The sequence below is a fragment of the Vipera ursinii genome (genome assembly GCF_947247035.1).
Source record: "Vipera ursinii genome assembly, chromosome: 9".
NCBI classification, from domain to species: domain Eukaryota; kingdom Metazoa; phylum Chordata; class Lepidosauria; order Squamata; family Viperidae; genus Vipera; species Vipera ursinii.
In genome coordinates this window covers 7,342,455-7,358,651 of record NC_139523.1, presented here as the reverse complement: position 1 = coordinate 7,358,651, position 16,197 = coordinate 7,342,455, and the positions used below count along the sequence as shown (strand labels likewise).

The following is a 16,197-nucleotide window of genomic DNA, read 5'->3' as shown; positions in this document are numbered from 1 at the left end:
TGTAAGAAATTAAAAAAGATCCTGACATTTCTTTCTATGTATTTTTCTTTTTTTTAAAAAAACGTGTACAAGACTTTCTGGACTGATTTGTTTGACATTTGATGGGCTTCATTACCTAGGAAAATGCTACTTTTCCTGCAAAATTTATCCAGTTTGAGTCATGATCAAAAATTAAGTTTAAAAAAAGTTGGCAGGATGTACATATTTCTGACCAAATAAATAAGAACTTAAGGACTTGACATTCCTTAATGTAGAATGTTATAAATTAGCTAGACTAAAGTCTAAGTTGGGGTAAAGTAACCTTCCATCTTTCCTCTAATTATATTATTTACTTGATTTAATTAAATGCAAATTAAATTGTATCCCTATAAATTAAGGATAATTTGAATTTAGTTCTTGTCCTAGCTCTGTTTACTTCTTTGATATGATCTCAATACATTTTGGAATGCTTATAAGTCTGCTACAGTTTTAGGCTGAAAATAACTTACATAATTTTGTTTGGAAGAACTACGGGCCAATCATTGTGCAAATATTTGCATGCAGCAAGCCCTAAGGTTTTTTTTGGGGGGGGGATTTCCATGCATATACCTATCTGAAGCCCTGAGAGTAGCATGCAGACAATGTTAAATTGATGGACCAGTGTTCTGATTCAGCATAAGAGTATTTCTTGTTTTACTGTGTTTGTTTTTCTCTAAATGGTGTGTAAAGTGTGATCACTTCAACTGATTCTTTGGGGATGAAAATATCTGGAACAGATTCTATGTGATCCATATCTGTAGTGATCAGCCCTGCTTTGCAATCATAGACTGCAAAATGGTACATCAAAATGAGTCATTAGGATATGGGAAGCAGTGATATAAATGATTGGGCTTGCTTTGCCTCAGGAATCCTCAAAGCGTGTGCTGTGAAAATGAGCAAGTTGCACATACTCACCAGTGAAGTTGCCAACTGCATCATGATAAGATTGATGCCAACTGCATCATTGCCCTGGCATGTTTCCCCTTTGCCAGGATGGGACGGAGTTTTGAGTTACTAAAAATAGAGCCAATTAGAAGGTTTGGCTCAGATATCCACATCTGGTAGTGGTTGATTCTCCCAGCCCAAGCCTAAGCTCTGCTGGCTGGTGAAGAAGAGTTTCTCTTTCCCTCTTGTGAGCTCTAGGCTGGAGTAGTGCATGGGCAGTTAATACCACCGGTTATTCAGCACATGTGACATCACTGCTCTGAAATCTGCATTGGCTTGCTGGATGCTTCTGGGTGCAATGTAAGATGCTGGTAGTTATCTTCCAGCCCTTCATGCTTTGGGATTGGATTACTTATGGGGCTGTCATTTCAACCTTTAAAGATTGTTGTTTCAAACCATCTTATCCAATCTGGCAGGAGATGTTTTGCTAATGAATGTCTGGCGGGGGCCAGCAATAGAGCTTTTTCGGCTATGGCACCCACCCTTTGAAACATCATTCTTCCAGATTGGTCCCAAGCCAGCTGGCTTTGCTCAAGGCCCTGAAACTTGGTTTTGTGCCCACCTCTAGAAAAGCAGTCAAGTTCTAAATTAGGGAGTTAGGAAATAACTTTCTATTGTGAAATACTTCAAACTTAGCTCGCCCCCAGAGACCAGATTAGATCCTAACCTGTTATTCTTTCAGAAGACATAGTTCTATGGTTTTATTTATTTTTTCCCACCTTTATTATTTTTAATATAACAACTCAAGGTGGCAAGCTTACCTAATATTCCTCCTATTTTTTCCACAACAATAAACCCAGGAGGTAGGTTGGGCTGAGTGAGAGGGACTGGCCCATCCAACTTTCATTGACTAAGCCAGCAGTAGAACTCACAGTCTCTCAGTTTCTACTCTGGAGCCTTTACATTTTGATTTATGCCCACTGTAAGTTTCCCAAAGCTCTTAAGTAGATAGCATATAAACAATAAGCAAATAAAGATAAATAAAGCAAGTGTAATAGATTTTGTGAGATCCTGAGTAATGTATGGGTGTTAATGTTGTACTGTGATTGAGGAAACCCAGGTCCAATTTCACCTTCAGGTATGAACTTGATAGTAGCTAAATTATCAAATTAAAGATACTCCCAGGCAAGGCAAAGGAAGGAGTTTCACCCGTTGTTGCGTTTTGGGAATTGAAAGTTCTCAGTTTCACTTAAGTACAGTTAATTATAGCTCCACTGGCTACATGGCATCTTTGAGTTGTTTCTTAGTCTCCCTGTTGAGACAAGAAGTACTCTTTAAATTGGCATTTATGAAACAAACAATACGTGGTAATGTCCAAACACAGAAATATTATATTTTCACGTTTTCCAAATTAAACTTGACTATCTGTGGTAGCTGGACTTGCAGATTTCTAACAGCTGCCTAAAACTATGCAATTTTTTTCTGCTGTTTCTTCAATATGTGTATGTGTGTGAGAGGAAGGAAAGAGAAAGGAAAGAAAGATGCTAAACTGAGAATTCTCTCAGTGGGTTCAAGGGATTCTGTGTCACCTGTATCAAGGGCTGTTTTGGAAATTCAGGGATTACGGTCATTGATTTATACTTAATACTACAACCTTTTATGACCCATCATCCTAAAAATCCCAATCTATAACGGGGCAGTGCAAATATGTTTAAAAAGTTAAATACATTTAAAACAATTGGTTTCAAGGATAAGGAAATAGAAGGATTCTGTTAAAGGTGTGGTTGTGGCTGCTTCTTCTTAAGTGTTCTCAGCTTCAACTAGTGTATGAGGTTTCAATTGAACAAGCTATTTCCCTTTTCTCTTTTGAAGGTGCCCAATGTGTATCCGGTAGGCATTGTAACCAGAGGAGAGCTTTGCCTATCATAATCTTCTCTCCCAAAGTGAAATCTTCTGAGAATAGTTTCTTTTAATCTATAATTGAACAAGATGGCCATTTCTTGTGGTATCACGATTGAGATACATTCTGGTGAGAAAATTTGGTAGTCACTGGTGCTACTTCCCCCCCCCCCCCCACTATTTAATGCTTTAAAGTGAAAATAAATCTTATACAATACCTTAAAGCACAACTCTTCAGCAGTTGACTGAATATCTTGCACCTTTTTTTTTAAAGAAAGTCACACTTTCCTTTCCTATACCGCTTGTCATGCCTCAGATTTATATTGGCTAATATATCTGTTTTATTGGCTGACCTGACTCTTCCCAAAGGGTCCTGGTACTATATTTTGGTGGGAGGAATAGAAATGATTGTTACAAACCGTGTCTTATATGCCACTCATTTCCCTATAATTCTTTAGATGATGTATGAATGGTTGCTAAACCTCTCTTGTGGAAAAACTGCCAGAGTTGTGCATGAGAGCTCTTTTAGGCAGATGACCCTGTACACCAGTGGGAGCTGTTTTGCAGGATGCCTTGGGCAAGAAACAAGCAGGAAAAAGAGTTCCCGCCTTCAGGACTACTGTTGAGAATTTTACACATGTTTTCTTTAAGAGAGAAGAGAGCGCCAAACAGGCAAAATGACAGGCACTTTCCCCTTGGTACACTTTTCTATGTACTGGTGAATTTTGATTAAAAGTTATACTAAATGGAATTGCCCTGCATTATTCATTACCCAGAAGGCTTCCAAGATGAGATTGTAGGCTAGGTAGAAGAAGCAGCATGGAGTCAAATGTTTGTGCAGCAAGAAGCCAAGAACTCTAGCTGAAGGGATCCTTGGCTGTACATTGTGTATAGTTCAGACCTGACTTATAAATTCTACTCATGCTACTTATCCGGTATTTGTACTCATCAAAAATATTTTTTTTTATTCAAACCTAGTACAAGAGCTCAGAAGGAATAACCGCAATAGGAGAAACTAAAAGAATGAATCTACCTGAATGCATCAGACATTTGACAATAACAATGTTCCCACATTGCCAAGGCACAATTTTTCACACCCCTGTTTCAAATATAGAATTCTTCTCCCAATTTCTGTTGAACAGAAAGCTGTGTGTAACAGGATAAGACTCTTTTGCCCCCTCCTCATATTTAAACAGCAGAAGATAACATACCGTAAGTGCTTCCCTTCAAATGTGTGAGACTCTGAAGTTTCTTGGAGGACAAAAACGACACCCTTAAGTCACACCATGTAGTTTCTTAATTTTCCTATGACTTCATGAACTTATGGCTTTAGTGGTCCAAAAATGGGGGCATGTCATGAATTTGGTTTGGCTATTATGCCAACAAAATACACGGTTCTTCCTTACATGATGTAATCTTGAACAATCCTTTTTCACTGGAAATACTGAATTCTTACTATCAATGAAATGTTATACATATCAATTTTGTTGTACTTTTCTGCAAACGTTTTTAAAGTATGTTTGGTGCCTTTTTTCTGAATTTCACTGCCACTTTCACTGCGGTTAAGCTGTCCCGTATAGATCTATTTTGAATCTTGGGAAGTCTTGAAAGCCGGTCTAAACTGGATTCATAGGGATGGGGAAACCACTTCTGATGGAATGTCATCTGCAACTTTTCTTTTGCTTGTTTTGCTTATTCCTTTTCAGAACAGAGAAGTCTGTGTAACTTGAAAGCATGAATAGATATTGTGTACAAATGTGTCAATAAAATTTTGCTTTTAAAAGCCGCCTTTAGAGAGTAGAGATGGGAGAGTTTGCCTAAGATATAGATACTAAAGATTAATATCTATTTGTTCTAGCTTTATTCCATGATATATGCAGCCTGAGTCATCTGTTCTTGTGTTTAATTGTTTGCATCTTAGCACTTCTATTACATAGAAGTGGTAGTAGTGAGTGGTAATTTTTGCTAAAGGCATGACCGACTTCTTTTCCCTTTTAAATTTGCTGATTTACAACCATGTAAAAAAAAAATCTGCTTGGCTTTTTTGTTTTTTTTTCTGTGTTGAAACCATTGGCTACAGTTTATAGCTATTTTGTTTATAGCTATTATGACAACAATTTAGGGATGATTGCAGGCAACCCTTGAGATGATTTGTACAGATGGTACTGAGACATATTCAGTTTATTAAAAATTAAAAATGGCATCAGTGAAGTCATGATACATAGTTTGTTACAAAGGTATTGTAACCAAGCTTATCTCTTGGTGAATCAAATGATAATCATGTTGATTGGATGACTGAGAAAGATGGAGCTTACATATATATTGTTAATATACAATTTCCAAAACTGTATTCTTATTCAATATTAAATAATTTGCTTTATGAAGTAAGAGTTTCAGAATACTGTAGAGTTCTCCAGGTCTCTACTTCTACTGCATTCCTATGACACAGCGAATCACAAAATAGCTAACAATATTTTAGTTTATTAAATTGTGGTAACTCAGTACAGAAAATTTGGTTGAGTAAACTATGGCTTTGTTAACCAAGTTGTGGGACCACATTTTCATGAATTAGTCATAACTGAAAGCACATCATGCTCCTAAAAAAAGGATCTGTTACTTTCCTTTCCTGTCACTTCAACTCCTCTTCAGCAGTTCCTTCATTCATTGTTGCAATGACAAGATGATAATTGAATAGAATTCTGCCATTAAATACACCTACATGATGCTGAACTTCAAAATGTTAGTCTGCAATTAGAAGATTGTTGGGTACAATCTTATGTTCATTGAGTACTAAGGCATGGAAAGAACGAAAAGTTCTTGAGACAAAATCTTAATGGAAAAAAATAATCATATCATCACTACCTCTACTACATTTGGCAAAGTCGCTTTGAAAATTACAATTTTGCTTGAGAACTGACTTGCCACGGAAGTTTAATTTTGAATGGGCTTCAGTAGAACTTCACTTCTGGCATAACTTGAGAGAAAAGTCTTTTTTGATTTATGTTAAAACTATAAGTGAGAATAAATACTTTTTTGTTGCAAGAGCCTAACACATTAGCAGGCAAAGGATTTTTTTTCTCTGAATTTCTACAGGAAGAAATTTCTCCACAGTTTATTAAGCACAACTCTCATCCTTAGAGTATCAGTACACCTAAAAAAGTCCACTGGGAGGCTAAGAGAGGAGTTTCCTCCTAGTGGGTTTCCTTGGGACTTAGTTGGGAGATTGCAGATGATTATATACAGAATTAAAGGACATCCTGGTCATCTCATCTCATCTCATCTCATCTTTTTTTTGACACAAAAAAATCTAAAGCAAATCTTTTCATTTCACTTATGAGAACTGGGGAGAAAAACAATAATGGGCTATAATTCCTGACTAACATGCAGGTTTTTGCTGATGGGAGAAGGGTCCAAAACCTCTGGAGGGAATCAAGCTAGGAAAGGAACTATGTATACATTGTAAATTACAGTAAGCCTTTTGCTTTTTCTAACTTTCCAGAACTGAAGTTTTGGTTCAGACATTTATAGTTAAAGTTAATCTGTTCCCAGTTAATGCTACAAGTCTTTCTATTAGATGTTCTTTTAACCTGATCAGCAAAAAAAGTCTACATGGTCACTGTGATGATCATCCTCACTGTTTCTGGCCCCTTTTTGAAGTTTTCTGCACCTTGGATAGGGTGCAACAAAGTGATGATGAAGAGTCTATGTACGTGTGCCACAGCAGTGATGCTGCTCAACCGCTTGTAAAGGACATGTCCTGTAGTTGCCAAGCAACTGTTGCCACATTTATTTTTCCTCCCAATCCTCTTCCTGTACTCCTCTTCCGAACTGAAGCAACTAGCCACACACATTTACATTTGTAATGTTATGCCTAACAAAGGCACTGCTGAATTCTTGCCAAGGTCTTCAATGTGGCATGAATCATGTTCCCCCATGTATAGTAAGGCAGAGAGTTAATGCTCAGTAAAGGAGGTTCTGACTCCATTGTGGAAGCATTTTATTTCATTGCTCCAAAAAAGGTTACTGACCTTTTTTCAGTGTCTTCATGATAGAGAATTTGGATGATTTCTGGAAAGAAAATGAAACTCTATTTTGCAAGAGTGTTGAGAGATTAGTTAAGACAAAGAAAGTTATAAATGCTGAGGCAGGGGTGTCAAACTCAATTTCATTGAGGGCCGCATCAGCATTGCGGTTGCCCTCAAGGGGCTGGGAGGGTGTGACCTGGGTGGGTGTGGCCTACTGGGTGGGCGTGGCTAGAGTGCATATGGCCTACTGGGTGGGCGTGGCCAGCTCTACATCCTTCGCATCAAGGTTGCCTATGGGGGCCCGGCAGGAGTGGGACAGATCTTGGGGTCTCTGGCAGGAGGAAGGTCTCTGGGCCAGGGCCAAGGCAGTGGGGGCCGTTCCCTCACTGTTTCCAGGATGGCTTCGCGGGCTGCATGAAACCACTTCGCGGGCCGGATCTGGCCCCCGGGCCTTGTGTTTGACATGTCTGTGCTGAGGGGTTGGGAAAGGCCCTAATAAAAGCCTTTTTTTAAAAAAAAACAAAACAAAACGTCTTCATGTAGTTGTTTTGTGTTGATGTATGAGAGAGAAAAATTGATTAACTGAAATCTTTTGAGCTCAGAATACTTGCAGGCTGATGAAGGAAAATGCCAACGTACACTTTGACTCTTGCATGCACGATGGGTGCACGACAGTTAATAAGATACTTAGAGTCTGACATGGGATTTGCAAAAAATATAAGCACTTTTCTAACAAAGCAGAGGCAATCATCATCCTTCAGAACTCCTTTCCTCTAAACCCCTTTTTTGAAATGTGAAATTTTAAACTGAAGACGGATCATCAAACAGCAGCCACCAATACCATCCAGATTATTGAACGTGAATGAAACTTTCTGTGGCTCCTTCATTTCTTTCCCATACTTTTTGACTACTCTCATTATTGTCCAATATAACCCAAGCTAATACCTATTATTGTGATGGAGAATATATTGCCTTCCTGGTTGTCAGCTCTGGGGAAGAAATCATATCCGCCTCCCCTGCACTCTGCAGCAAACCATTCTTCTTTTGGACATGTCTATTTGAAAATGCTTCTTTGCTAAGACCATGAATATTTAATAATTTGAGTGTATTGAATTGAAATATATTATGCAACTTTGTTAGGGTTTCCCCCCCCTCCACACTGTTTCCCCTGGTAGCATAAAAATGTCTTCAGCTATTGTTAGGACACTGAAATGAATGGCTGGTTTGCATCACATAATCTTGAGATTTTGCCCTTCCTGTGACATGATAGTGCAATTCAGATAGCAGATTGTTGAACATAAAACAACAGTGTACGCATTTGATTTTTATCCCACCACAATGTCCTCTGGAAAGCTAGATCTGCACATCTTGGGCAAGATAGGAACATAGGGGAAACTAATTACAGGTTAAAATTTTGAATACAATATTGAATTAGACGAATGGCAAATGCTATGGGAAAGAAATAGAAAGTTAACCTTGGCTACCTCATATAAAGGGAATCTGTACAAAATGTTTTATAGGTGGCACTTCTCCCCAACAAGACTGGCAAAGATGAGAAAAGGTATATCACCACAATGTTGGAAGTGCGAGAAAGTGTCAGGGACCTATTTTCACATGTGGTGGACATGTTCCAAAGCAAAAGAATTTTGGCGACTAATAAAGACTTGGTTGGAGGAAATGTTGGGACAGAAGATAGATATGTGCAGAGATGGATAGACTAACTTTAGAAATTAAAGACAAGGATGAAACAGAGTACTACGAAGTTTGGGATAAGGTGTATTATTGGTTAGACTCGAGGAGAAAAAGTCAGAACAAAGAAAGCTCATCTAGAAGAGAGAAAGTGTAGACTTTCAACCCCAAAGTGAGCGTAGGATAGAGATCAGAAAGAATATGAAATAAGAATGGAAATGGAAGTTATGTTATAAATATATGTAAACATGTATGTAAATATGTAAATAGTATTAACTAAGCATAGAAAGGATATAAAAGATCAATGACTAGGGAGATATACGGTATATGGTATAGTATGTATGGTAAAATAACAGCCAAAAAAGTCACACTGTGTTCAACCTGTTTTAAATGTTTATTCAATATTTTTTTTAAAAAAATTACAGGTTAATTATGAGAAAATAAAGTTTATGCATTTTGCAAGGAACTCTAGAGGACACATACAGTTATTGAATCAGTCCCCTTTTTATGTACCTGGGGTTTCTACTATACCAATTATGGAAGCAATGTACTCATTTCTCTCAGATTGCTTTGAATGCTCAGAGTTCACCAGTAATCCTTTTTTCTTTTTCTCAGAGGAGCCCAATATATACCCATTACTTAGAAACTTTTTGAAGCAAAGTTATATCCAGATGTTAATACAAGGAACTAGAGAAAGTTCAAATTGGCTTTCCAAGAAAGTTATCTGTGCCTAATGTTGCTCTTTGTTTGGAGGCAGGGTTTATAAAAATTGAAATAAGTGTATGGCTAAGTGTGCTAATACTGGCAAAAAGCTGACTTCCATGGTCTGATACACCGTATCCTATAAGATAATTATTCTTCTGAAAAATACCAAGAAATAACAAAGTTACATAAGAATAGAATAGAATAGAATAGAATAGAATAGAATAGAATAGAGTAGAGTAGAGTAGAGTAGAGTAGAGTAGAGTAGAGTAGAGTAGAATAGAATAGAATAGAATAGAATAGAATAATAGAATAGAATAGAATAGAATAGAATAGAATAGAATAGAATAGAATAGAATAGAATAGAATAGAATAGAATAGAATAGAATAGAATAGAATAGAATAGAAAACAGAGTTGGAAGGGACCTTGGAGGTCTTCTAGTTCAGAGGTCCCCAACCTTTTGGCTACCAGGGACTGGTTCCGTGGAGAGAAGTTTTTCTGTGGCCCAGAGAGGGTGTGGTTTTGTGTGTTGCCTGCATCCCATGGATGGGGCTTTGCTTGTTTGTGCAGACTGATTGCTGGCATGCTGTAGCCCAGTGCTGGTCCATGGACCAGAGGTTGGGGACCCCTGTTCTATTCAACCCCCTGCTCAGGCAGGAAACCCTATACCATTTCAGACAAATGGTTGTCCAATCTTTTCTTTAAAACTTCCAGTGTTGGAGCATTCACAACTTCTGGAGGCAAGTTGTTCCACTGATTAATTGTTCTGTCAGGAAATTTCTTCTTAGTTCTAGGTTGCTTGTCTCCTTGCTTAGTTTCCATCCTATTTGAAGTTCCAAGGTGAGATGCTGAAAAGACTAGATAATGGTAGCACTTAAAGAATTCTTATCCTAGAATTAGTAAGAACATAACAAGATGTCACTTAGAGTTCAATTGGGGCACAACAGATTTCATTTTAAATCAGCAATATAAATGGCCAAACAACAATAAATTTCGGAGGGCTTTTACAATGTGGTTTAATATCTTACCATCAGCAGAATTGAAGGGCAAATCCTTCAGAATCCCTTATGTTGAAAAGGTTTGTCGCTGTAAAGATGGAAGCATTGAATCACAAGATCATATCCTGCTATACTGCATTTTCTACCAAAACATCCACAATAGGTTACCAACTTCTTTTTATAGCACATTTCCAGGTTGCATAAAAAATATTCAAGGTGCAATTTCTTTTGGCAAATAAAGATCCCAAGATAATTCTTGGTGTTACAAAATTTATACTTATAGGCTGTAGAATTTGTGCATTGTTGATAGCAGACTGTATGTGACTACAGGCCTTTTTATCATGCATGTTACATTGTAATTCAAATACTCTTTGTGTATTAGGTTTTAAAAGCATCTTGGGTCAGAGACATATAATAAAGTCATTGACCATTGATTTCTGCCAAAAAGCTGCAAATGGGCCAGGTCAATAGTAGAGTTGATAGTATTGAATGCTGATGAAAAATTGAACAACATATTACAGGTATATTACAGTATTCCCATCCAATTCACAACATGGGTCACCCATCTTGATGACCACCGCATTTCAGTCTCATGCTTGGGCCTGAACTCTGACTGATAAAGATAGAGATAATCCCTTTTCAATAGAGCACTCTATAGGTGGTCCCAAATGACTATCCAGACAAATGAGGAATCAGCCAAGCAATACTTTCAAATTCATCCCTCGCAGTCCGGAGGCTGTGAGACTGTAAACAAAGAGGAGCAGGAGAAGTCCCAACACTGACAAAACTGTTTGGCTTTAAGTTCACAAACCACTCAATTCTGAAGATTTTTCCTCCTTGGTTCTGAATGGCATCACACATAGCCCAAGATGGAACTGGTACACAGTTTGGGGGGGTCTTCTTGGACTTAGGCTCCTTATTTTAACAGTAGGTAACAGCTATGGCCAGGAGGGCCAGGTTATATTTACAATAATCCAGATTGTGTACCATCTTACCTATTCCTGGATCAGGAGGCTTTACTTATGGTCCCTCATGCCTTCGTACCTTTCAGCTGGGTGATAGTCCTCTCTATGGACTGCCCTCGAATTCCATTTGAAATTTTAAGCTGGTCTAGAGGGTATAAACAGCTATGAATATACAGCTGGTTTTGCCAGTTGACTTCTGTCTTGGCTCTCTCTTCCCTTTTTATTGTTTTTAGTAATGCATTGACCTTCCATGTTTTTAATCTGTACACCTTTGGAGTGCTTCTGAGTGGGAAAACTAATGTAATGAACAAAGAAACAAAGTTTGCTCAAGAAAGAAAACTTTGGTATTAGCAATTGTCTAATACCTCTTAACCCAGAAAGAGTTTCAAGGACTGGATGGAGAAGGGCCTTCTTCAAGGAAATAAATTCCACAAGAAAACAGGAACCCCTCAAAACTACCCTCCCCATAAGCTCCTGGAAGAGTTAGGAGGTGAGGCAGGGATCCACCTCACAGGTAACCAAGGAAACAGTGTGCTATCCACTTCCTCAGAGGTAACAGTCTTAAAAGAATCCTGATATAGCTAGGTTTTAACTTCAGTGACTATATTGGACCTTTATCAATAAGGTGTGCTAACTGCTCATAGCCAATAGACAGAAATTCCAGAGACCCTCTTGTTTAAAGTGATATACGCATTTTAGCTCAAAATTGTAATATTTTAGATTGAGACTTGCACAGGTAATTAACATGCAATTATAGTAGCCTATGTTACATTTTTATTATAGAGGCTGCTTGTTACGCTCGTATTTTATCTTACCCGTTTGATTTTGCTTTTGTGTAGTATTGCACATTTTCAAATTTTGCTGGTCATTGACCAAATAAATTATTTAATTACATTTCAACGTTGAAAAGTGAGTGGAACTGAGAGGGACTGGCACAAAGTCACCCATCCAGCTTTCATGACTAAGGGAGGACAAAAATTCACTCTCCTAATTTCTAGGCCAGACCTTCATGTCTACATCCAACTGGCTCTCCACCATTATTTCCTTTTCTTACTCATCCCCCATGGCAATTAATGCTGTTCTTTAAATAACTGTCAGCTTTTCAAGGCAGGCCAGGTGTACAACTCTGCTGTATTGATATCAAGTATTATAACAGAATAATAAAATCAGAAGGATTTTCCTTCCCCCCCCTTTATATCTACTAGAATCAAAGGGGGGGGGAATTTTCAGTCTCATACTCCCTCCTTTGCCAGGACCAACTAATATTTTACTTTCTCATTTTTTATTACTTAATGGACCTGCTAGTGCTTCTGGCATTCCTTCATAATGTTATTTCTGCATTTTTCTACACTGGTTGATCAAAAGGGGGCTGTGTGAAAAAGTATATTCATATATCAACAGCAACAAGCAAATTGATCAGTTGGGTTACAGATTAGGACCATGTATTTGGGAGACACCGGCCAAAGTGAGGGTATATGCTGGTGTCTGCATCTCAGAGGGGAGATTAGGTGAACTGTTCTTGGTATTTCTAACATGTTCAGTTCTCACATGAACTTCCAATAGGTCTTGTGATTGAAAAACAGTGCTGTGTCTTCACACATATGCAATTCATTGGCTAGAGAATTATGGCATTTGCATACCTTGTAAAGACTAGAATAAAGAGGAGTAATCTGGGGTCCCTTGATTTCTTTAAAGTTAAAGAAAGAAAAGCTGATTTTTGTATAGAGGTGAATTGAAAAGACTAATTCTTGGGGTAAGATTAGCGTTTCAGTCTATAGAAGTTTAATTGTTTGTGCTGGTGTTAGGATATCAGAGGAGAGTGAACTTGGAAGCACATAATTAGGAGACTGCCTGCATCTGGCAGACTTGTGACATCCCTGTGGTGACATAGCCTTTCTAAATTACTACTATCTTCGTGTCTTTTTGACATTTCCTGATGGTTGGAATTAAAAGTTGGGAAATCAGATTACTTTCTCTGTCTTTGCTTGCTCTACCCTTACATTGCCACTGTGTTTTCTGACAGTCATGAAAATGGGAGTTGATGGGAGGAGGGAAGTTGCCAGGGAGAAAGGGAGCTCCATTGTCTCTCAAAGAAACCCGGAGAATATGAAAATACAGGTTTTCCTGGAGTTTTTTAGCTAGATTTCTGTTTTGCCTCTTTTCCGAGAGTTCAAGGCTATTTACATACTGTAGGTATTTCTCCTCATGTTATCTTCACAGGAGCTCTGCAGAGGATGGATTGAGAGAGTGACTGGTCTTAAAGTTAGCTAATGAGTGTCTCTGCCTGAGGGTGGATTTGAGCCTAAGTCTCACTTTTCTTAATCCTGTACCTTCTCTCCCTAGTGGCCCTCACAAAGAGAGAAGTTATTATTTGAAAGCACCCCCCCAGGATTTCTAGCTTAACTAGTAATTAGATATATTTCCCAGTTTTTATTCAGGAGCTGAAGGCAGCATATTTAGTGGTATCTCCTTCCATGTTTTTCCCACAATACCTCTGTGAAGCAAGGCTGAGAGAGGAGAACTGGCCCAAAGTCACTGGGAGTTTCTGTGAAGTGAACCTGGTTTCTCTCCAGCCCTGGTCCAACCTCTTAAACAGTAATCTGTTGGACCTTCGAAGATGAAGGAAAAATGTACCTTCTTTTCCCACAGTTTTTACTAATTAGAACATATTCTTTACTTCTCAACTGTTGAGTCCAAACTTCCACCTTCTCAGAAGGTTGCGTTTAGAACTTTGGACCAATTTGGAGGTGACTAAACTTCTTTCACTTGATACTAAAAAGTTGGTCTTTCTGAAGTTCTGTTGCCTTCTTTCACATTTTGAAGTTATGCTTTTTATTTTATTATTTTATTTTATTATCACATTTCTAAACTTATAACATATTTGTGCATAGGTAAAGGTAAAGGTTACCCTACACATGCGTGCTAGTCGTTTCCGACTCTAGGGGCCGGTGCTCATCTCCGTTTCAAAGCCGAAGAGCCAGCGCTTGTCCGAGGACGTCTCCGTGGTCATGTGGCCGGCATGACTAGACGGCAAAGGCGCACGGAACGCTGTTACCTTCCCACCGTTGTGGTCCCTATTTTTCTACTTGCATTTTTACGTGCTTTCGAACTGCTAGGTTGGCAGAAGCTGGGATGGGTAACAGTCGCTCACTCTGCTACGCGGCACTCGGGATTTGACCCACCAAACTGCCGACCTTCTGATCGACAAGCTCAGTGTCCTAACCCACTGAGCCACCGCGTCCCTTACATTTGTGCATAAGGGACCTCTAAATTCACCTCAAAGTTTTCTTCAGGCAAAAGGAGCCTAAGTTGTGATGTACTGTATGTACCTGGACAGTATAAAACAGCAGTTATTGAAAACAAAAATACTATTTTCCTATTTTTAAGTGATAATTTAACTATATCACTCCAAAACAGGCAGAAGTGGCACATGTTGTACTGAGAGAAACTGTCTTCTGTTAGCCAGATTCTCTTACTCATTTCCTGTCAAAGAGAATTGATGCTGAATTTCAAAATATGCTGTATATAATAAGCATGTGGGAGTGATTGACACAAAAAATTATCACAATCATTAACATATCACCATGAAGCAGTAAGATGAGTTAATTAGAATAAATCCTCTCCCCACCACCAAATTTGTCTTGCCAGCTACCCTGTGAAGTTGGCCAACCAGAATCAATTTGAACATTTTGTTAAAAGGAAGATTTCAGCCTGATTTTCTCAGATATAGTCCGAGGCGCCATAGCTTGTTGTATCATATAACTAGATATGGCCACAACCAAGATTCTTCCAACTGAAAAGGCCCCCAGGAAGCTATTGATGTATCAGTCTCCTTGATTCATTTCTGTTGTAAAAGGCCAGGTGGCTTCCCTTGGCTGATTTGAGTTAATGGCATGACTATGTCTTCTGCAGTCCTCCTGGAGTCACCCTGATAAAGATGGGCATTTGGATAATCCAGCTATAGACAATCTCTCCTCTTGGGATCAATGTGGACATCCAAGATCTATGAGGGAGGAAGCCCAGAATATCAGCAACCAACCAACCAACCACAACTGCTCCTTGGTGGAGCAGTGGGCTAATGCCTCCTTAAGTAACACCAGCTTAGTCAATGCTAATGGTGTTCAATTGGTGCTCCAGCTGTTTTGGGATTGCACTCAAAGTGCCTATTTCTATTGATACTTTCTTTTATTATTATTACCTTGATTCAAACATGGCTTGGCATAAATGAATATCACTTGTACTTGTTTTGCTATATATAATCAGAGTCATGGATGGATAGAAGATATGTTTCCACAGATTATCTTTCCTTCTGACTTTAAGGCGAAGAAGACTGGTTTAGTGTCTGTAAGAAAGCTGTGTCATGTTCTTTTAAATACCATATTGGCTGTTCTCTTTTGACAAATAACACTTTTGTAGAATTTCACAATAGCCAAAATACATAGTAATACGTCAAGAAATTAAACATGTAAATTCTATTGGTTTGAAATAACTAAATTTAAGGATCTCCTATACAAATGTACTAGGGACTTAATATTACTCTCCAATAGTTCTTGAGTTACCCATATGGAATGCTGGAAAAAGAATGCCATGTTTAATGTGTTTTGTATTTCTTCTTCTCTCCCAGCCCAAAACTGCAGTTACATTTTGCAAGGTCCAAACGGGACAATACAAAGTCCGGGGTTCCCGTACGGCTATCCAAATTATGCAAACTGTACCTGGACAATCACCGCCAAAGAACAGAACAGAATACAACTTGTTTTCCAGTCCTTTGCGCTAGAGGAAGATTTCGATGTCTTATCTGTTTATGATGGATTGCCCCAACAAGGAAGCCTAAGAACAAGGTATGGAGAGAGAGAAAAATTCTCTGTCACTTGCAGCAGGAAAATTTTCACATACAAGTTAAGATGTCTGTTGCTTGGATTAAAACACATAGATGGAGATTTTTATGTTGCAATAAAATGGGGTTTTATTTTTCTTTTATGAAGTTATCTAAACTGTCTGGATTCTGCACACTT

The 16,197-nt window shown here is 38.4% G+C and overlaps 1 protein-coding gene across 1 annotated transcript in view; it reads left to right on the top strand.

The window, feature by feature from the left end:
- CSMD2 (CUB and Sushi multiple domains 2) overlaps positions 1–16,197 on the top strand; it is a gene marked incomplete at both ends in the record, with an annotated part of 607,174 nt that overhangs the window by 36,594 nt on the left and 554,383 nt on the right. Inside the window, one exon of the mRNA XM_083370102.1 lies at positions 15,807–16,023. Within this exon, the coding sequence (XP_083226228.1) occupies positions 15,807–16,023 (217 nt within the window). The remainder of the gene's footprint in view (positions 1–15,806; positions 16,024–16,197) is intronic.